Here is a 22,258-nt window from a genome sequence, read left to right on the forward strand (position 1 = left end):
TGTCTGTAAATCATATCAGAGCTGATAACAAAGGACCAGATGCAGTTGCTGCAGTACACGTAGAAGAGACAAACAAATCCCACAGTTGGGAAAACTATAAAAGACAAACTTTAAGGTACATTAACCAATCCTTTTAATTGCACAGAAGAAAAATGGCTAAAGTCAGTTGCAGTAAATATACGGACAATTGTTATTCTGATGCCTTAATGGAAAATAAATAAATCCCTTGCCAAGTGAGTTCAAGGAAGCTTTTACGCAGCCTGTACTAAAAACAATGAAATGTTTATGCGAAGAAAAACGCTTCAACTATTTTCTGTCTCAGTAATTAAAAAACTACATGGCCCACTGTGGTTCTGTGCAATTACCCTGGGCTTTTTTGTGTGTTACATAGGACCTCCATCTGCACCACAGAACCTCATTTTCAATATCAACCAGACGACTGTAAGTTTGGAGTGGAGTCCTCCTGCTGACAACGGGGGAAGAAATGATGTGACCTACCGTGTTTTGTGCAAGAGGTGCAGCTGGGAGCAGGGCGAATGTGTTCCCTGTGGGAGTAACATTGGATATATGCCCCAGCAAACTGGATTAGTAGATAACTATGTCACTGTCATGGACCTGCTAGCTCATGCTAACTACACGTTTGAAGTTGAAGCTGTGAATGGGGTTTCTGACTTGAGTCGTTCCCAGAGGCTTTTTGCAGCTGTCAGTATTACCACCGGTCAAGCAGGTAAGTTTTCATCACTTATGAATCTCAACACTGTGAGACTGAGAGAAACTGGGAACATGCAAACTACAGATGCAGTAAATAAGGAGCATGTTTGGTGTGTTCTGGCTCATTAATCTTTTCACCTTGCCAACTACTTAATTTGAGTTTATACTATTTCATGATAACCTGTCCTGTTTCTTGGCCTCAGGATTACTTTCAGAATGCATTCACGAAAGACTTAAAGAAGACATACAGCTTTGTTACTAAATAGATTTTCTTAACTCTACAACTTTTTTTTTTCCTTACGTCATTTTAAGTCATTCCCTAGTATTTGAAGAAAAAAAAAGTACATGTGACAGTCCCATGCAGGCTTCCTTTCTGAATTTTTTAAACCTGTATGGGAGTCCTAGGTCACTGGAAGATGATTTGGATATCTGATGGTGTTTTCAGTGTTAATATTTTCCCTCAAGATAATGTTTCTAATTTATCTTATATTTCCAGATATTTGATTATGAGATTCAGTAAGAATGTGATGATTATTCTTTGTTTCTTCTACTTATCATAATCTGACAGGTGAAATGTCATGGAAAATAAAATCAAACTAGCATATCACCCCAGGGGAAAAAAGGGCATTAGTTGTCTGCATGCTGAGTGAAAAAAAAAAGAATTCTCTCATTTAGGTTTCTGAAATGACGAGTTGCTTGCTGATAAAAATTATAGGCCTCTGAATCTACAACAGCGCGCTGTGGGCTTTAAGAGAGGATAGTAAAACTAACCTTTTATACATCGAACAAAAGATCTTAAACTGAACATTAATTGCAAGATCTGGCTTCTGAAGAAATACCTTAAAAGAAAATATGTGAATAACTGATTCTTGCTGTAAGAACAGCTAACCAACATTTTAAAGGATACTTCATACTTACATTTTGGAACAAATTTTACTTATTGTGATCAAGCTATTCTTTTTTTAGTGCAGTAGAAATGAACCTCTATTGTAATGCTTTGAACTGAGGACAAACTCACTGTACAAGGGCAATGAGTAGATAGGAAAAACTGTAGTTATTTTGCACTTTCAAGATGGTCATCTCAAAAAAAAAAAAAAGAAAAAAAGAAAAAAAGCACAAGAAATTTACTTCAAACCCTTCCCTCCCCCCCTACAAACCTAGGACGGTTCATATAATTGTTAAAGTTAGGCTGGAATATTTATGGGATATTTAATTTCCCCATAGTGCTTTCCTGGATACCAAATGCACATTTTATATTATTTTGGAACCATCCCCGCGACTGAAAGGATTGGTCTCTGTGCTCATTCAGTTCTTGGAGTTTACGATGAGATTTTGTGCACAGAGAACTTACCCTGAAACTATTTTTGCACCACAGATTGTATTATTTTGGCACCTTGATTTTTCATCTTTAAAATAATTCTCCATAATTTTTCAGACATGCACAGTGGACAGTGTTCTTCTCTCTGTGGATGTCTGTAGAAAACTACCACACAAAGAAGAGGATTTGGACTTTTTCGTATTTAGCTAAATCAAATTGACTTGACTTTATGTGCTTTGATTGTTCAATGACACACAGGGTAAAGGAAGAGACTGTGCAATGTGGTGGCTAGTATCACCTCTCAGGGAGATGAAAAAGCCTTAATCAGAAGTTTGTTGTGTTATCCCCAAGACAATTCATTATAGTTAATTCTCTCGTGTTCTCATAGTCATAGATTTATAGGGTTTTTCAGGCCGGAAGACATAATACGGTTGTCCTGTGTTATCCTATAAGTAACACAAGCTACATGATTTTGTGAAATGATCCTCACATCAAGGCCAGAGATGTTAGTGAAACTATAGCTAGCATGTATATTAGAGACAACAACTAGACGTGATTTCAAGTAATGGAAAAACCTTCACCTACATGAGTATTGTAAGAGCGTGCAGCAGGAAGCAGGAGACTTGACTGTTCCTTCCCTGCTCTCCAGTTTGCTGGGGGATTATGCACAGGCGAGCGTTTCCCTGTGCTACAGAAGCTGACGCTATCACTGTTGAGAGAAAGGGTACTCGTACAACTGAAGCTTTGTCTGTTTTGCACTTCTGAATATCAGGATTTAAAGGCTTCCAGTTGGGCATCTAAAAGGAATATACATAGGAAACAGATTTTATTTTTTTTCGGGGGGTGGGGGTAGGGGTGGTGGCAAATGGCTTTAAGCTCTCTCTGTTGCAGTTTTCTCTGTCTGTAAAATGAAGGTAACCCTTACCTTTCCTAACCAAGCTCTTCAAGACTTTCTGATTAAAAGTTACATATAAATGCAGCATTTTTTTCACCATGGGTTACAAAATTCATGTTAAAGAAAATACAGTCTTTCAGAAAAAAATGCATTCACCAAAAGGAAAGACCTCTTTTACATTATTTTTGCAACAGCATGTTTTGGATCGTAATGCTGATTTCTTTGGTTTCTCAAGGAGGAAAATATTTTAGGTGGAACAGATTGATGACTATAATTGAACAGAAAGAGACTGGTTGCTCAAAGGAGACTGTTATGCTTCTGTGCTCCTGTTTTATTTTACCATGGAGAGAAAGAAAATGTTGGATTTATTTATAGCCAAGTAAACTAGGATTCATGCAGCTCTCATTTGTTACTGTGTGACTGTTCTATACTTTTGGCAAAAATGACTTTTTCTATGCCCATATTGCTTTTTATGTGTGTAAATGTGTCTAACTAAACCTTCTTCACATGTTATTATGCTAGCACAATAGGTGGCTATATATAATTACTGGGTTCACCAGTTGCACAGAGGCTTGCAGTGAGATTTTCCCTTTGTAGTTTTGGTTTAATTGAATTGATCCTTTGTGGCTATATTCACAAAATTCAAATCATTGTGTAATGATAACAGGAAATTATTGATAAAAGAATGGGGTTATGGAATATATTCAGTGTTTCTTCACCCACATGTAACAAGCTTCTGATGAGACAAAGAGAGCATGTCACAGAAAAGAGCCAGGTGGTTGATAAAAAACTATTTATGTTTGTGGAAATAATACAATAAAATGACTGCAAGTGGGTAGGTAGCATTTTGCATTGCTCACATATATACATATGACACATCGCTATTCATTCCTTGTGTTAAAAAGACTTTGTGACTAGGCTATCAGTTGTCATATGGCATATTTTTTATGCTGCAGCCAAGAACTATGAGGCTTTTTGTTTTGCTTTGTTTTGTTTTTTGACAAAAGCATGAAAGAACTGAGCTGGAATCAGAGGTAAAAGATTAAGTGCGCTAAGTCCCCCAGGAGTAAACCATCTTGTTTCATATCTTGCCTATCCAACATCACATAAAGAATACAGGATGTCATGCCAGTATTGCAAGCTGATCTATGTGAACTCCTGCATCCTTGTAGAATTCAGATTTAAATGTGACTAAGCCCCACTTATAACAGGTGAATGTACTGAAGAGCTGCACCTGGCAAACAGCTGACAAACACTACCTTTGCAAGCTTATTGAATGGTTGTTTACCAAAGATAAAATTTACCACTTCTGTAATAAGACACTCACCTTTCGGTGGTACTGGTAATTCCTTTTGATCCATCAAATTATTTTCCAAATTTTACATTTTTTCCATACAACACTCAAAAGGCTAATGGAATCAAGTGGGTTTCACAGCAGATGAATATTTGTGGATTTTGGCATTTATGCACTTTCAAACCTTTAAAAAAATATGTTCCAATAACAAATGTATATTTTTTCAGTTGACACTTTTGCAAAGATAGTGTGTTTTTAAAAATATTTTTCTACATCCTTTCCTCTGGAATTTATCTGAATGGACAGCAGACTGGTCTGTGATAAAGGGTGATATTCACCCAACCTAGCCTGACTTTAAGAAAACTTAAGATAGGCTGGATGAATCCCAACGTTTATCAGGGTTTGAGAAAATTTAAGTGTCTATCCTGAGCCAGTTTGAGTTGCCTTTATAGTCAACGGAAAGAAAAAATCATATCCATGGGGACGCTCATCATGTCTTATTACCGTAACCAAACATGACAAACAAAAGTTAAAATGTAATGCCAATACCTGTTCCTAAATGCACTCTCTGTTGTTATGCAGGGAGCATTTGCTAATGCTCGCTGCTGCTTCACGGCAAGAGAAAGGTGCCCCACAGCACTCTTAGGTGATGGTGTGCCTTCAGATGCACTTAATGCTGACAAGTTGAAGTGGTTAAAAAACCCTGAATCAAGGCTTACTCTTGAAAAACGTTTTTTAGTAACAATTTATTTTGTATATGTTGATTTGCTTTTCCATTTTTTTTATATCTTAGAGTTCAATTTTCAGACCTTTTCCTACAAAAAAAAAGAAAAAAAACCAAAAAACCAAAAAACCAGATCCCCATATTTACAGTTTAAAAAAAAAAACAAAACCAAAAGGAACTGAGTTTTTCAAAGTTGTATTGTCACCGGAACTTGGACAAACAAACCTCACATTACATGCTATAAAATCATGATTGTTAGCACCAGTACTGTTGCTTTACACAGCAAGAAGAAATGTTTGAATGCATGAAGGAAACAAGCCATCCCTTATGTAAAGCTGTGTGATGGGTTCTGCCTTTCTTAGGTACTTCCGAAGTCTTTCTACACAGGCGAGACACTTCGCATTCTCCTCTGTTCTACATTCTCCTTCCGTTGTTGCTCCTCATCATTTTTTCTCTTCTTTGCTTCACTTTGCAGTTTCCCCAGCTCTCAATTATCTGTACTCATTTTTTAAAGTCTCCTCTTTCATAGTCTCTGCACTATTGACCACCTATTTGTTTCCTGTTCCCTGTCAGTCTCACTTAAGCCTGACTTTTCCTCAGCGATGAGCTGTCCCCCAGCAGAGGCAGCAATCAAGAAGATTTATGCCTGTGGCTTCCCCAGTCGCTTTGACCTTACCGTTCTAGTTCTCTTCTCACTTCTCACCTTTCTCCAAACCATTTTGGTGTCTTCCCATTCTGTCGCCAAGTTGTTTTAATCTACCTTCATCTACGCCTTCCATCCAGTGTTCACTGCTGGTGATACGTGACGGCTTATTACAAATAGCTTCAGCGTTCAACCGAACATTGCTTCTATGTTTTCCCATTTCAATGGACTTCCTTTAGCTTCAGGTTTCGTTTGATATTTCCTGCTAGTGACTTTACTTTTTGAGCTATACCTCATCTTCTAGCCTTCAACTGTAGATCAGCTTTCCCACATTGATATGGCTACATCATCTGTATATGTATTTAAAAACAATGTTTTATGTACAAAGAATTGCAATATAAAAATAATGTTTTTCTTTTCTTGTTTTACCAAATGTGTTCCACCTGTTGAGCTGGGAGAACTATTTTATATAAAAAGTCACTTTACAAAACTAATATTCCCTAACTGCTTTCATGAAACCGTGGTTTTTAGAAACATATATGTTACAATGACTGTATTTTGGTTTACCATTTTGCTTGGTTTATTTAATGGGAGCTGCAAAGAAGTCAGTACTTGTTATTAATAATATTTAAGATACATTTTAATCTGTTTTAACTACTTTCTAGACCAGCAAGCAGGCAGCATAGTTCTGTAAGTGTTCTGTACTCCATGGCCACCAACTGAAAAGGGTAAAACTAGAATAGAAATTAATTACATGTGGTAGTTATTATTCTTCCAGTTTTTTACATGTCTTTTCAGTACATTTAAAAAATGGATTGGGTTATTTCTGTGGAGCTAAGACTGCCTATTGATCTGCAAACACATTACCCTGGGCTAATATAGCAGATATTTTGATGGGAGGCAGTAACTGAATTTGTGCCTGAATTAAACTGATGGATAAAAACTTGATAAGAATTCCAGTCTCTGAACAGCAAATACCATCAGATCAGGGAAAGCAGTTTGTTCATCCATTGATCGTATCAGGTCATATTTAATGCAGTGAAATCCACAAGGTTATAGAGATACTGTAGAATTGCTAGGTTGGGGCATTATTGTAAGATTGCTAAATGTTAATTTTTTTTAAGATTTTCACAAAGAAGTAATCATCTGTATAGGATAAAATGTGGTATGGCATATATGATATTTGACAGCTGTGATAATATTTTATATGATACCTATACAGAATATATTATATATATATAAATTTATAATGGCAAGCAATGTGTTTTACCAGAAAACTTACTGCAGAAAAGCCAAGTGGTAGCAAGTAATTTTTTCTAATATCTACGTCTATTTTTTTTTCTAATATTTTTCGTTGAAAGATAAGAGAGAAAGCAAGAAAGCAGATGTTAGCTGTGTTGCTTAGGGTCTGATCCTGCACCGCTGAAGTCAATGGAGGTTTTGTCATTGACTTCAATAGGAGCAGGATTTGAACCTTATGCTCTCTCAGAACACACAGGAACCAAAGCAATGGGCACTCTGTCATCCTGAAAAGAAACTTTAATCTCATATCGCATTTTGATTCTGACTGTAGCAGGTTTTTGCACATCAGTTTGTGGCTGAATGCCATTCAAATTATTATTATTTTTTTAGTATACTAAGAATATGATTTTTTTTTCCAAATGGGTATCAGAACTCTTGCTTGTCCAGCTCTACCATAAAAGATTTTTAGAAACAGATGTAATCATTTTTACTAAGAAAATAAGGAAGTTTTTCTAGTAAAGACTATGTGATTTTTACAATATTTAGAAATAAAAATAGTGGGAGGCTACACTCTAGTGTACACTCTAATGTACAAAGACAAAATAAAGCTTCCCCTTCTCAGAACCAAAGCTCTGAATTAGAAGTGGTCAATTTAAGCTTCTAAGTATGTTAAATGTTTGGTAGCAACCTGCTAGGAGAAACATGACAGCACAGGGCTATTAACTTCCTTGTGCGCTAAGCTGTTGAAATAGCAGATTATGTCACTGCAGTCAAATGTACACTACTAAAGCATAATTTCACCAGCTACACAACTAATAACTATGTACTTGAAGAAGAAAATGAGTGATATAAAGTACAATTTAGGCAAAGGAAGGAGAGATTGGTTTGCTAATGTGACACAAAGGACTAGGAACCACTTTTTCTTCTAATGTTACAAATGCGGGCTGGACATCTCCTCAATGTTTATGAGTTACGCTAATTGTCTTCTTAAAAGTAGTGACGAAAAATTAATCCTGACCTTGAAAAGAAAATATGTGTGTTAACATCACATTTTCTGTGGCCAATCCCAGACAGGTTTGAAAAATAAAAAAGCTCTGCTTGTGACACCTGCTGTGTGGGTTTTTAACCCCTCATAAATATGCCTGGTTTCTTCTTTCACTTCATCTATAGTTAGATTATTTCTTGTGGCCATAAGTCCTTTTGAACAGAGTAGAAACTAAATAGTAGTCCTTGAGCTTTATAGCACTCTTTGGTGACTCTTACACATAGTTCTGCAAAGAGCTGGCTGACCTCAAAGACTTTTAAGATACGTGCAGTACAAAGGCAAGAAATCGCTTGATACTTTTATGCACGGTGATTCACAGTCTAGTGCTAATTAAGTCATGTGCAAAGAAAGAATAATTCCATAGACCTTTGGTTTTTTGATCTGAGATACAGCAGAACTGTGTTTCAGATCTTCCTTTTTCTGCTTCCTGTGAACTGTACTATGGTAACTGGATGTGGGATTTAGATAAGTGCTGAACACCATCAGTAGGATCTCATGAACTCAGTGTTATTTGTTTGGTATATTGGCCACACGTATCATTCTCTTACCAAAATAATGTCATTATGAAGAGTATGAAATGTAGGCAATTATTTGTCTGGAAACTTTAGAATTTCTATAGGAAATTCTTGGTGAATTCCATAGGAATTTTTTGGTGAAACACTATCGTGATGATACTGAGACCTAAGAGTAAAAGACAAATACAGTGTGAAAGCTGGCCAAAAGAAAGGCCTGCTCTGATTCTGTCATATATTGCTCAATGATATCTTTTGTTTGTTTGGTTGAGCTTTCTGTTTCCTATTTGTAGATAATAACAACACATAGCTGGCCTCATAAAAGCAGAAGGAAGATTTGGTTTTCAGTATTTACAAAACAGATTTAAACTCCTTCAGTGAACAAAACTGTGATATATTGATATTGTTAGTACGGAATAATACATAGTTTTTTAATTAATCTAGCCAATACCCACTGTTCTCATGAGTTCTGAGATCTTACTTCAGTACAGTGTAATTTATTATTAAGGTGTTTCATTTCTTTGTTATTTTGCCTAGAAAGAGAAAAAAAATCAAAGAAAGTAAGTGTGATCGTATTTGTGGCACAGACAGACATTAGAAGTTTTGTTCCTGAATTTCCTAATATTTCATGGTTTGTTTCAGACCTTTTGAAGCATTCAAGTACCATTGTCATTACAACAAACAAAACCCTCTAAGTGCACAGATGCTTTTTCTATGAGAAAGGAGCATCACTACTGAAAGGCACTATTGCAAGTGCAGAAGTGCCACTAAATGTGAAATCCTAATTGAGGTTGTATGTAGTAAATTAAAAAAAAAAATTCTTTAACACTAACATCTCTATAGAGTGAAGCATTTGATGACAGCATGGCATGGAGCCAGCCTGTTGTAATGACTCCTGTGGTAATCTTTAAAAGAGAAAAGATAGCTTGTACAAGGAGAGCTAAAGAAGTTTCTCCATTAAGCTTAAATGATGGAATAGCTAAACGTGCAACTTCTAGATGGGAGAGATTCCTCACGCTAGTTCCTATTTAACAGCTGGAAGACCTTTGTGGTGAGTCTATCACAGCTAGTGTGGTTAGTATGCCAAAAATGCACTGCAGGAAGGGACGAAGAACATCTTGAATCAAGAGCTTCCTTAAAGCAAGTTTCAAGCCCACCGCTCTAGGGATGAGGTTCAGTCTCATAATTAACTGTCTAGAAAGAGATGCCATGTAGATTTGTCCAGCATTTTAAGACAGTGTATTTCCAGTTTGCTTTATATACGTATTCTCATTAGAAACAGAGTCAGAGATTCCGCTGCTGCTCTTTTGAAACAGATCGTATTTTATCCAGTTACTTATTTTTTCATTTATTGCATGTGCTAGCAAGCCTGCTTTTTTTAGAAGGAAAAATGGAGTTTTGGCTAAACGGGCCCTCAGGTGAAAAATGCAAATCTCCCCTTTCTGGCCCGTGGCCTTCTGGCAGTTTAGGGAGTATTAGTGGCCCAAGAATGAATGGTTCACTTCTGGCAGGTAAGGGTGAAGATAGCTGAGATGGTTTGGAAAGTCAGGGCAAAATAAAGGTCTGTGAAGAGCTGGGCTTGATCTTTCTAATGCTACTGGGGTAATGAGAAGAGGAGACATCTTCCCTAACAGAAGTAGCCATTTCTAACTTACACACTATGACAGCTCCATGGGTGGCAGCAGATTTTTCAGTGCTGGAATAGTCTGGGTAATTAATAAGTCTGGATAGTTTTTGCCATCTCTGACAGGTTGCTGCCCTATGTAGTTTCTTCTGCTTTGCTTGTGACAGACAGAACCAGCCCTGCCTCCATAGGGCATAGTCCTAATGGAACAGTTACATCTACTACTCTTCAGTGTATGAATTGTTTTTTTACAGTTTGGCATTTCTGTAGTCTTTCCCCATGATAGTCAAAATATATCATTGAATCTATTTCCAGAGGAAATTCTCAGGGCAATTTGCTGAGGAAGCCATGGTTGAAGGCTGCAAATTGACAACAATAAAAGTGTTATCCCGAGTTCAATAGTTAATGTTAAGATAGGAGATGCTGATTATCTTTTTCTTTGCTTCGTTAGTGATGAATGGAAGCAAATTTGATGCAGACAGCAATCTGGTGGAATGATGCAGAGCTATCTATGAAAACATCTGTACTAATCCACCAATGCAGTAAATTATAGCTACAAGCAAAAGACATTGATCCAAGAGGATCATTAACAGCTTTAACCAACTGATCCAAGTAATAGGGTAAATGAGAGAACATTATCAAGATCTGATTTTTACAGCTGTCAACTACAATTGCTAAAACATGGTTACCACTTTCTCTCAATTTCAACCATTTTATGACTTAAGTTTAGTATATTCTATTGTAGGCAGCCAACAAGGATCAATTATGTAGCAAAATACGCAGGAAAAAATTGCCCAGCTATCATGCACTCCATTTACCAGGAGGTCAGTCACAAAGGGAGAGATAATTGCTGCAAGCCAGCAAAATTAATCGGGGATGAGCCAGAAAGGATGATGTATGTTCTGTGACAAAGTACGTGACAGAGATGTACGCGTAAACCTGTAGCTGCTTGCCTTGTTGAGGACACAAGGACAAGAGAAGGAGACCTGTGAAAAACAATTAGCATGGCTTCAGAGTGAGCAATTCTTAATTATCCATAACATGTCGACATCAGATAATTACTGTCCCAATTTTTAACAATATTTGGTCATTAACTACAGTAGAATAGGGAAGATCAAGAACAGAGCCATTTGTCGTGAGCTACGTGTTACATAACGGTGTCTGCATGTGAACATAAGTCAACTAAATCACGCTCACGATAATGACCCAGAAATCTTCTTATTGTGGGACCAATACGAGTGTCCTAAATTCGAGCTTATAACAAGCTGCATTTTGTGTTTCCATAAGGTAGGTTGTTTGTGATAGCAACCCACAAAGTAAAGCAGGCTTTAATGACAGCTGTAGTTGAAACTTGCTGCTTTTTTCGTCTCTACATTTACATTTTCAGGATCCACATGTGCTGAAACACAGAAAACTGTCAGAAAAATTATTCACAGAGCTGCTGGTAGTTTTCTAATGTTAATGAAAGAAATCTTAGAAGTGCAGAATGGGATGTTTCGTATCTTCTGTCTGGTTTCTGCCATATACAGGGACACAGAAAGGAAAAGAGAGGGAGAGATGTGCACACACATGCACACATACACATGCACACATGCAGCTTAATCTCTTTTTAATCTTACTTTCTTCTAGCCTGTTAATGTATTTTTCAGAATTTTTAAGCCAGATCTCACTTCCTCTGAAGTGAGTTTAAGACTGTAAGGGACCAGGTCCTGTCACTGTGAGTTTTAGCTTTTCTTTTTAAAGATGAGCCTCCTAAACGTTTACCTACATTTCAACAGCTTCTTGTACACAATTAGCCATTGAATCCATGGTTACCTCTCACATGTATGCATTTGCAGCAGCAGACCCTTCAGTTCCTGTATCTCCCATCTCATACCTGCTGATGGATCTATTTACCATCTCTCCTTTCAACCTTTTCTGTCTGTTTGTCACCTAAGGATTCCTCTTTTTTGAGTACTTTATTTCCTAATGCATCACGAGCACTTGTTTTTTTTTTCTGTAGTGCCCAAGCTCCTTTCAGGCAGTAGTGGCTGAGTCAGCAGGCCGGATTCAGAGCTAGTAAAGCTGGATGCTTATGTGGAGAAATGCCATTTACTTCACTAAAGAGTCTATTTAAGTTCATAGAGCCTCTAATCATGGCTGTGAAATGAGGAATTGGATGTTAATATTTCAGAGCCAATACTCTAATGATCTGTCTCTGTGGACCTCCTGTGGAATTATTCCAAATATTCCCTTGTGTAGCTGAGATCAAAATTTCACCCTTAGTTCTAATTTTTTGTGTTACAGCTTAACGGTAATGAAGAGGGAGAGGTGTCATTGCTCTGTTATGTAGAGTTAATCACATGAAGCATTTTAGGGCTAAACGTTCTGCTCTTTGATGTTGGCATTAAACATTAGCATTTAAATCTTTGGTGGATATTTACATTGTTGTAGTCAGTGGAGATTGATAGGTTTCTTTAGGGAGTGATTTGGAACAGGAGCCAAATTTAGGAATTGTGCATTGACTCGTCCTTAATTACAGAGGAAGCTTTAGATTACCTTCCCTATTTAGCCACCTAAATTAACTGCCAAAAGTTGATGACATGAATGCCCTCTTCCTCCCACCCCCGCATATGCAAATGTTATTTTCTGCCACAATGTTAACATTAAATATTTACATGCTTCTATTTATTTTCAAGAAAATACTAACCAAGGAAGCAAATTTAAAAATAATTTATTTTCTTCAGGGTTTTAAAACTCCTTAAAAATAACTTGCTTGTCCTATTAGTAGTTCATGTTATTAAGACTTGTCGAAGCTTTTTACCATTGACTGATTAACTAACGTGCTTAGTGAGGATATACATATACAGGTGTGTCTTAAAAACAGGGATATTTCACTTGATTGCAGTTAATGTTAAATTGCATTAATGTTAAAAATGTATAATACTTGTTCTATGCTTTCTTTTTACTTTAATGCTAGTTAAGAGTCCCTATCAGGAGGGCTGCAGGTGCTTTGCAGTTTATCTTGCCTACAATAATGCACTGATCACCACTCATCAGTGTTATATACTTTTGTGTAAGCAATAAATTAACTCAGCCGTGCAGCGACACAGAACCATTACAAACAGATAACCTTCGATGAGCAATAAATAGAGCAAGTGAACTCCTTCACTGTCCTCCTGGGAGCCATTTCTCAACCTTTGGCCTCACAGGTACCCCAGGTTCTCAGAATATTATCACATTCATGATGCTTTGGAGAGTAATTTCTAGATGGCAAAGAGGAAACTACCCTTAACACCTCTGCTGACTACAGCAGGGGTAAAGGATGGAAGTGATTTCTCAGGCAGACAGATCTCATCACATTTAGCAATCTATAGATCTAAATCAATAGCTCAAACTCCACTTGGATACTAGTAGGCAGGCAGTGAGACTCTAAAGAAGCTAATGTGTGTTCCCCGTTTACCAAAGCTGTGCCTACACAAAAGGGATCAGGGTCCATCCTTTGTTCTTGGCATGTCAGGGTTTGCGCTTGCAAAGTTAAACTTCTTTATCTCCCAGAACAGAGTGCCCACATTGAGATTGCCACAACTATGCCCAACTAGCTAACCATGCTAACAAATTAATAGTACGGACAAGCAGGTGTTCATACTCTATCCTCAACTCTATCACATTTTACTTTCCTAGATTAAGTTTATTAAGTTTATTGAGCTATATTCACAGTTTAGAAGGTCTACAAAATTTGATTTCTTATAAAATATTGTAATAGGCTAATCTCAATGTGATAAAACTATTCAGAAAGTTAGCACAGCTCCTTTTCTGGGGGAAGAGCCAAGCTGCCAACTGCGGTGAATTTGGTAAACTAGAACCATGCCTCTTTTTGTCACATGATCATATAAACTTCTGTGAATATAAAATACTCCCCCAGACGGGGAACAGTCATGGCTGGTATCATAAATTTTGTCTTAAAAAAAGGTTATGCGTTCCATTGGGCACACAGAAAGGGCTTCAGTTTGGAGTTCGCATTTTTGAAGTTTACATCCGTTTTCAGTACTCACTTAAATTTTCATTTCCAGTACTCACCATGAAGCCTAGGGAAGGGAAAAACATTCAGAGGATGCAGAAAACAGTTTTGAATTTATTTATAAAACATGCGGAACTGTTGTTTCAAAATGTGGGAAAACACAAAGTATATTTTTTGGAGAAGAAATTCAGTAAAGGATTTTAAAAAAATTATCTTCTTGCCTATTTATGCTCTGATTCAAAGTCAGTGGTAAGTTTTCTTTTAAACCTTGTCACTATCTAAGCCCTTGAAAATGGATATTTACTATTATTAAAGATAAAAATGGTGGCACAAAGTTGCTTTCCATTTAAATTCCACTGAACAGTCAGAATTAACCTAATATCACAACCTAGAGAGAGTTAGTACACATTTAAAAAAAAAAAAAAATCAAAACCAAAAAAGCAAACACTGAGAGAAGGTGGTAATTATTCAACTATCCATAATTATTCAACTATCCATTTTCATACATTTTAATAATCAGATGTTACATCCAAAATAAGGTCATCTTGAAATTTTCTGTAAAAATATGGGATCTGGGAAATGCTTACCCATGTAAATAACTCTTTTTTTTTTTTTTTTAGTAGGGAATAAATGCTTAGGATTTTGCATAAACTAGCTGTAAAATATGACTTGATCCTGGTTTGGGGTTTTGGTTGGGTTTGGGTTTTTTTTCTGCATTCAGAAATGCATTTAATGGTATGTTTTGAACTTAATCAGTACATCTCAAGGGGAGCTTTGGTGTAAAAGGAGTGCAGTTTGACCCCTGTAGCTGTAGAAAGTAAGAGTCAGTGATTTCCATTAGACTGTATATCCCGCTGGGTAGTATCAGTTGCCCTTTTGTTATTGTAAGCTCTTTCTCTTACTTTCAGTGTTTAAATAAATATATTGAAGGTAAAGAGTTAATGACAAATTCAGGAAGTCTTGACTTAACGGTGATGAAGTGAGATGCATTTTGTGCCATTCAATGTACACAATTTATAACCCCGTTTGATTACCGCAGCATGTCCTCCGCCTGTAAGGATTGCACCCGGGGGACTAGTCAACTTATTAATTCATCACTTGCCGCCTTTTACGGTTGCAATATCCTTTATGGCGTACAAGCAGAGAGATCTAGTAATCCGAAGGCTGCCAGCCGACTGGTTCCACTCTAGCTGACCCTTTGTCTGCAGGCACAATGCTGATAACTTTTCTCTGGGTTCCTCTTTCTCGGAGGCTGCGTTACCCTCCCGCCTTTTGTCTTATGATGGGAACAAGCAGCCGGGGTTACTGCGACTTCCAGGGAGGAACGCCTTCCACAAGTTAACCTGTAGCTTTTTTAAGTGCCTTTTGATTTATCTGTCACCTGATCCATCACCAATGAATAATTTTCATGGAAGGTGCACTTTAATTACCTTCCCATTTGACTAGCATTATCATGCCCTATCTAGGTAATTAATCTCACGAAGTATCCAATTTCAGTCTTTATTGCTGGCAGGCAGGCCTTCTGAATTATATGTGCTTCAATGGGCATTGGGTCTGTTGTTAAACCAAATAGGCCATGAAACAAATTTTGGGTCCCTCTTTTTTCCTCTGTTTTTTTTTTGGTGGTTGTGGTTTTTTTGGGTTTTTTTTCGTTTTTTTTTTTTTTTTTTTTTAATGTGTCTGTAAGGATGTGATCTAGTTTCTTTGGGATTTGAACAATGTGTAGCAGGAAAGTGCACTGTTAGAAAATGGTGGCCAATACAAAAAGAATTAAAATAGTACAGATCATAAAAGTCGATCAGTCTCTGAAGAAATAGTTACCAGGTTGGGAAAATAGGTACTGAAAATAATAATTTTTTGCTCTTGAATAATGTATAGCTTTTACAGTAGGAACTCTGTATGCTGAAGAGTTACTTTGTAGAGCCGGTTTATCCAGAGGATAAATTTGTAGTCGTCCTCCCAGTATCAGATTAGGGATTTGCAATTGTATTCAGTTTTCTGTTTCATTGCTCTGTGGGTGAAAGATAGACCTTTAAAAATGTACTGTTGAACGAGCAGATTAAATAACATGGTAATAAATTTGTACGAGAAATTATTCTTTTTTCTTATGCCCGTCATTAAAAATGGTGACGAGTTAAGCTATTTGGAAAGCTGAACAAAAATGCTGTCTCAGTGGGTTAAAAAAAAATAATAACATAGTGTGAATCTTTCATTCAGTTGCCTACACTTTAGACACTCTGTGTCTATTTTGGAAATTCCTTTGTAATTTTTCTGAAAGTGTTTCTTTCTTCTCTGTTTCCTCTCAATTCCCTTCCCATTCCCCGAAGAAAAATTCTAACAGGTTAAATTTTACAAGGGTTTGACAGAAACCTCTTACTCCAGATACAGCTGAGAATTCCTTGAGAATTTTCACAAGTCCAATTCCTGGAAATAAATTTACTCGCTTTATCACTGAAGCTGATAAGAATGTGTGTGTTAGTTAAGTTTCATGTTTTGAGTACAGAACAGAATTGCTGGATCAGAAAAACTTTTTTAAAGGAAGTATGAAGATTTGTGCAGGACATGATGAAGTCTTAAGATGGCGGGTTTTTTCTTTGTTGTCATAATTTTTAAGTTAGCTAAAGCAGGCTGTTTGATAGCCTTAGCTAAAATCCCTTGAAATATGCAGACAGTTTTACAAAGGCACAATTGAACTTTTAACGCTGTTTTTTCTTTACTGTTTGCAGGACTTCTTTAATATCAAAATTCTATTATCTGCCAGAAGAGTATTTTCTTATTTAATGGAGGTTGGGTTTTGTTTTGTTTTTTGTTTTTTTGTTTGTTTTTTTTAACAGATGTTCTCTATGCATGAGAAAATTTTGTATAATTGTGGCTTATGCCTAGAATAATTTTAAGGGAAAAAATCTGAAAATATTTAACTGGATGAAAAGTGGAGGCAACTGTGTTTAACCATGTAACTCTCGCTTCTACCACTTTGAACTTCAGAAAATGGGAACAATGAACGGCATGGAGATTGATCCTGGAATGCAGAATCTTTCACCTTTAGGTCACCAATTCAAATTCAGTCAACCCAAGCAGTGACCAAAAATTGTTACCATATGAAAGTTGTTTGTGAACTGTGTGGAATTTAAATGATGATCTCAGTTCATTTTCTTTTTCATAAACATCATCATAAGCAGAGCTTTTGGCAGTCACCCAAAAAAGAAGGTAAGATTAAAGGAGTGTGACCTACTAAACTTTTCACTCCTGGTCATGATCCCTTCAGGTGAACATACTGGCTGGAGAATTTTAGATTGCTGATATGAATTGTACTTATTCTCTGGATAAAGAGAGAACTTTAGTATTTTTTTCTTTAAATATCATATTTTAATTAATTTGAATATTTAGAAGCAGATACTGACCCTCTGCGCCAGAACGCCAGTCTCATGGATTCTCCTGCAGCTTGAATTACATTCAAACTAAAACCATTCATTGAATATAAAAAGAAAACAATTGGCTTCCTTTTGTTTTTAAGCAGCTTTACCAAATGATAAACTAATCTCTTCAGTTTCATTTGCAGTTTGCCAGGTCAGAACATATTTTGGTACTTACTGAATGGCTTCTGCCATATATTCAGGCTTACATATTGCTGGTAGAGTAGCTGTTTTCAGTCACAGGAATATAAAAAGCCTTGAACAACACCTGCAAAGGACTTTATTAAAGTATGGTCATTTGCAGAACATGAAGGATCTTTGCCAGCTGCCAAGCTGCTGAGCTTTAGCTTTGCTGCTGACTTTGAAGAGAAATGTAATATTTGGTCTGAAAAGTATTTGTGTTCCCAAGTTTCACAGATGATGTTGAGACAAGATACAGGGTGCTTAATCAAGCTTTCTCAAACTCCCTTTCTTTAAAAACTTTCTTGAGAATGGTGAAAGAACAAAAAATATAAAAATTAGCCATTTTGAAAGGTCATTTAAGGTACTGTACAGCAGCTCTTGTCTGTTGAGAAGAGAATGGTCTACTGGTTCAGGCACTGAACTGGGGCTCTGGAGATCCATGATAAATTACATAGTCATTCCCATAGGCATCTTGTGTTACATTGGATAAATGACTTAATCTCTCCATGGCGCTGTTCTTCACGAGAAGAATGAGGATAATAGGACTTCCTTGCATCAAAGGAGCATTGTGAAGAAAAATCCATTAGTGACTGTGAGGCGTTCAGATACTATTTTGCTAGTGGCTATATAAGTACTAAGAGAGGTTAAAGTTATCTATCTTCCTGTGTTGTTCTTTTTTTCCTTTCTCGTTAAAATATGTAATAGAATTAAGCCCTTGTTTTCATGTTAATCTAGAGCTGTTGGTCTTCTTTGTTCAGCAACTGGCGAAATTCTTCTTGACTGGAATTCCCGTAAACCTCCCCTAACAGGCTTTTTTATTCCTCTATATTCTCCCTGAGAACTGTAATGCAAGAGAGATTGTAAACAGGACTAGTCCAGTATATCACCAGCTTCTTAAAAAGGCTTGCGTCTCCTGCAGCTCTGCTGGATGCACTGGGTAACTGCCAGTATTGCATATGAAAGAGAAACAAATCTCACCAGGAATCTCCAAGTTCTCAGACAGTGAGCAGGTAGCAGGGTTAGCCCTTAAGGATGTTTTAATAATATATTTGCTTATTAAAAAAATCCGGAGATTGTGACCTTTCTGAAATAGTTTGTTCTTGCTGGAACTTTGCTTTTAATCACTAATCATTGTGACATTTTTTTGGCAACCTAACCCTTGTGAATCTTTCTGCAGTGTTCTAGGTAAGTCTCTCATGGGACAAAAGCAGGTCTTTAATATAGCAGTTTTTAGACTGTAACATTGATGCATTCCTCCATTCCCTAATTGCACCTGGGAAGATCTGGTTCTTGTTGCAGTTAATAAGCTGTTCACCCAGTACTCTAAAATAACAAGATTGGCCACATTAAAGTGCCTTTTCATGGCTCATGTTTTTTCTCACCCCACTACTCCAAATGAGAGGATTAATTTTATGGAGACCAGCACTATTACTCTTTATCTTCTGTGTGAAAAGATCTTAGGTTTGGTTTATATTAGAAGTGTTCTAAAACTTAGGTGTCACCTTTCTGCCACATTACAACATCATTAAAGCTCAAGAGGTTGTTCAGATGTATGGGCATAAGTTTTTTTAGCTTCTGTTCTAATAGCTCCAGGGCAGGCAATTTTAAATCTGATGGTCTTCAAAGATTACACAAAAGTAGTAGGAGTAAGGGACAACAGAGGATACTAAACTTTGGGAACCAATTTTGTCATTTTTATTTTGATTTGAAATATAATTACAATCACTCATTGTCCAGAAATAAAGCAACAGACCTTCAGCAAATTCAAACCATTAATAAGAAGGTAATCACAGAGTAAGTACAAACACTGAAGACAATTTCCCACAGCTCCAGATGATGGTGAGCGAAGGCAGAACCATCAAGCCTTGGCCTCCTGGTTTCTCTTCCACGCTTTATCAAAGCCACCATCCTGCCTCACACATTTGAAGTGTGATTCTGAGATCACTTTGACACCTTTTTACTCCACATTACATTTTGTTGATCCAGCCATAAGGGAAGAGAGAAGTTCAAATGCTCAGCTGAAGCTTCGAGAGTGCAACCTTTCTGGGTCCTGTGATGAAAGGACTCCCACTCCTGGGTATATTCTGCTGTGCTGGCCGAGTACTACCATTTTGCTTTTCTTCACGATCAATTAACTTAAATGATTCTCACTATGGGAAACAGGGATCTTCAGAAAGCTGTTTTTTTCTTCACCTTGATTTTGAAAACTTTGGGTACAAGACTAGAGGGAAGGTAAAATGTGTACTGCTGAAGAAAAAAGTCAACTGATAAAGTGTTTTAAAAGCATCCTCTAGATTCTTGTTGCTGTGAAGGAAATTTCAGGCATTTGGACAAGGGGCTAATAACACCTACAACCCCAAATGTGTATTAAGAATAGATAAAGGTCTTAAATGAATGTCTTGTATACATTCCAGGGATTTATAGACAACTTTGCACCGTCCTGGCACCGTGATAATAAAGAGTCCTTGCACGTGTATGTCCTAACCTGAAGTTTCACTGGTGTTTTTGTAGTCCTCTTTCCTTTCCCTTCTCAAGCCCCTCTTCTTGCCCCTTCTCTTTCCCTTCTTTCTTGTCTGGGTGACAGAGTTGTTCTGTGAAATAATAGTGCATCACCAATATTGCTGGCATTTTACAATTACTTAAGTCATTAATATCACTCAGAAGTTGAAACATCACAGTCCACTTACAGGTCAAATTCCCAAGGTTTTCAAAATTACTGTTATTGCGGTTGTAAATGATGGTTTTAGCTGACATCTCTATCAATTAATATAGTTCATGTTCTTGTAAAGCAGTTAGGATTTATATGAAATAAAGACTTTATATCTTCCTCATGGTTTTTGAAACACAGAGAATAGAACTTCCCAGTCCAGTAAATACCACATTTTCTAAAATTTTTGCTACTGTAGTGAGAAAAGCCATTATTTTTTAAAAAGAAGACAGGAATTGTGGCCTCTTTATCTTTTCCTGTGCAGCACAAAAATGTATTCAGTTTAATGGAATGCCATAATGCACTCCTAAACTGTCAGATTTCTAAATATGAGCCATACATCATGACAGTGCAGAACAATGTATTTTGTACCAAAGCAGTTCTATTAGAGAAGGTGAAAATATGTTAATCCTACCTCGATCATCAGGGACCCATATGAATTTGCATTACTCTTTTAACCTTGAAGTGAGTAGATGCTATCATTTCTTAATTTTTTAAGAAAAATCTGTTCAACTACAAACATTATTTTCTGTTTCACAATATTATTAATGATTTCATAGACATCAGTAATTATTATTTGCATACATGCAAAACATTAAAAATCTTAGAGAATCTTTTGTTACACCATTTTATTTTTTTTTTCCAGGGGAATTCTCTAAAAGGTTTTCATTTTTTTGCTTGTAGTTTGTATCCATTTTGACTTAGAATACTAATTGTTTTATTGTACTCTAGAAAGTCTGAACATAAAACTGCTCCCAATTTCTGTTGCCCACAGATTGCACTGTAATGCAGGCTAGTGTTGGAATATCTGGACACATATCTGCTATACAGATTTATAGATTATTGAACTGACTTGTCTCTAATGTAATTTCATAGTAGGAACACATGAAATTATGTGTTTTAACCTTTGAGGAAATGATCCTGTTAGGTCACCAGCGCTAATTGTTTTATTAATTCTGTTTTGGGGGAGGGGTGTGAAGGAAAAAAAGAAAAAGTAGTAAGGTAAGGTGATTACAAGTGTTACAGTAGATAAAATACTTAAATTTTTTGTTGGAGTTTATAAATTTGAAGTACTACCAGACAGATCATGTACTGCAAAATATGAAAGTAGTTAGATTTTTGTAACTGGTTGTGAATTAAACGAAATGCACGCTTATGTCCACATCACATGAAACATCTTGGAGAATTTTGATTTAGGGTTTTTTTGTTTGTTTTTGTCATGAACATACATATAACAGAAGAGCTCAAGATAAATATGGCTGTGGTACAGATTTAATATAGTGTAATATCTGCAGAGATTAACTGTGATAAAAAATGAAACAGAAAAGGCTCAGACTCCTATAAGAGTTGAAAGCAAATTCTTCACCTTTGTGGCATTAGGTGCTGTATTGTTGTTGCTGCTTTGTTGTCTTCAACTGATCTTAAAAAAAAAAAAAATCTTTTTGAAATTAAAAGTTGGGTAATGGCTGTATGATTAATGAACTACAGATCAGTTTTTAAAAACAGGCATGAAATCATCTATACTTTAGATTTAGTTTCAAAAAAATAGATCTGGTTTATTTTTAGTAAGTATGAAGTCATTTATATTTTAGGGTTTAACAAAAGAATTTGCTTCTGAAAAGTCCAAGAGTAGCCACTTGGAAAATAAGACTTAGTCTTCAGTATAAGTACAATAGTTTTCAGTATGAGTACAACCTAGACTCCATCAAAGATGACCCTCATTGTATTGCTTCAGCACCATGATCACATGTGAGCCTGGAGAAACCTCAAATAGGTAGTTTAATCTTACATTAAAAGGTGCTAATTATCTCCATTTTACAGGTGAAAAAGAAAAGATGCAAAGTACTTGAAAGGACCTGAGTGCTGAGGTCCTGCATTCGTAATCCAGACCCCGGTGTTAGGAAGGCAAGAGAGCAGTTTCCTCTTACTTTCAGCTGTGGTTCCACA

At 36.5% G+C, this 22,258-nt stretch overlaps 1 protein-coding gene across 11 annotated transcripts in view; it reads left to right on the plus strand.

The window, feature by feature from the left end:
- The window catches only part of EPHA7 (EPH receptor A7), a 214,609-nt gene that overhangs the window by 57,538 nt on the left and 134,813 nt on the right, over window positions 1-22,258 (plus strand). For all 11 annotated transcript variants that reach the window (XM_074581111.1, XM_074581112.1, XM_074581106.1 and 8 more), the window contains exon 5: window positions 392-727. In XM_074581111.1, coding sequence (XP_074437212.1) covers window positions 392-727 — 336 coding nt within the window. The remainder of the gene's footprint in view (window positions 1-391; window positions 728-22,258) is intronic.

This window comes from Larus michahellis, chromosome 3, assembly GCF_964199755.1.
Source record: "Larus michahellis chromosome 3, bLarMic1.1, whole genome shotgun sequence".
Lineage (NCBI taxonomy): Eukaryota > Metazoa > Chordata > Aves > Charadriiformes > Laridae > Larus > Larus michahellis.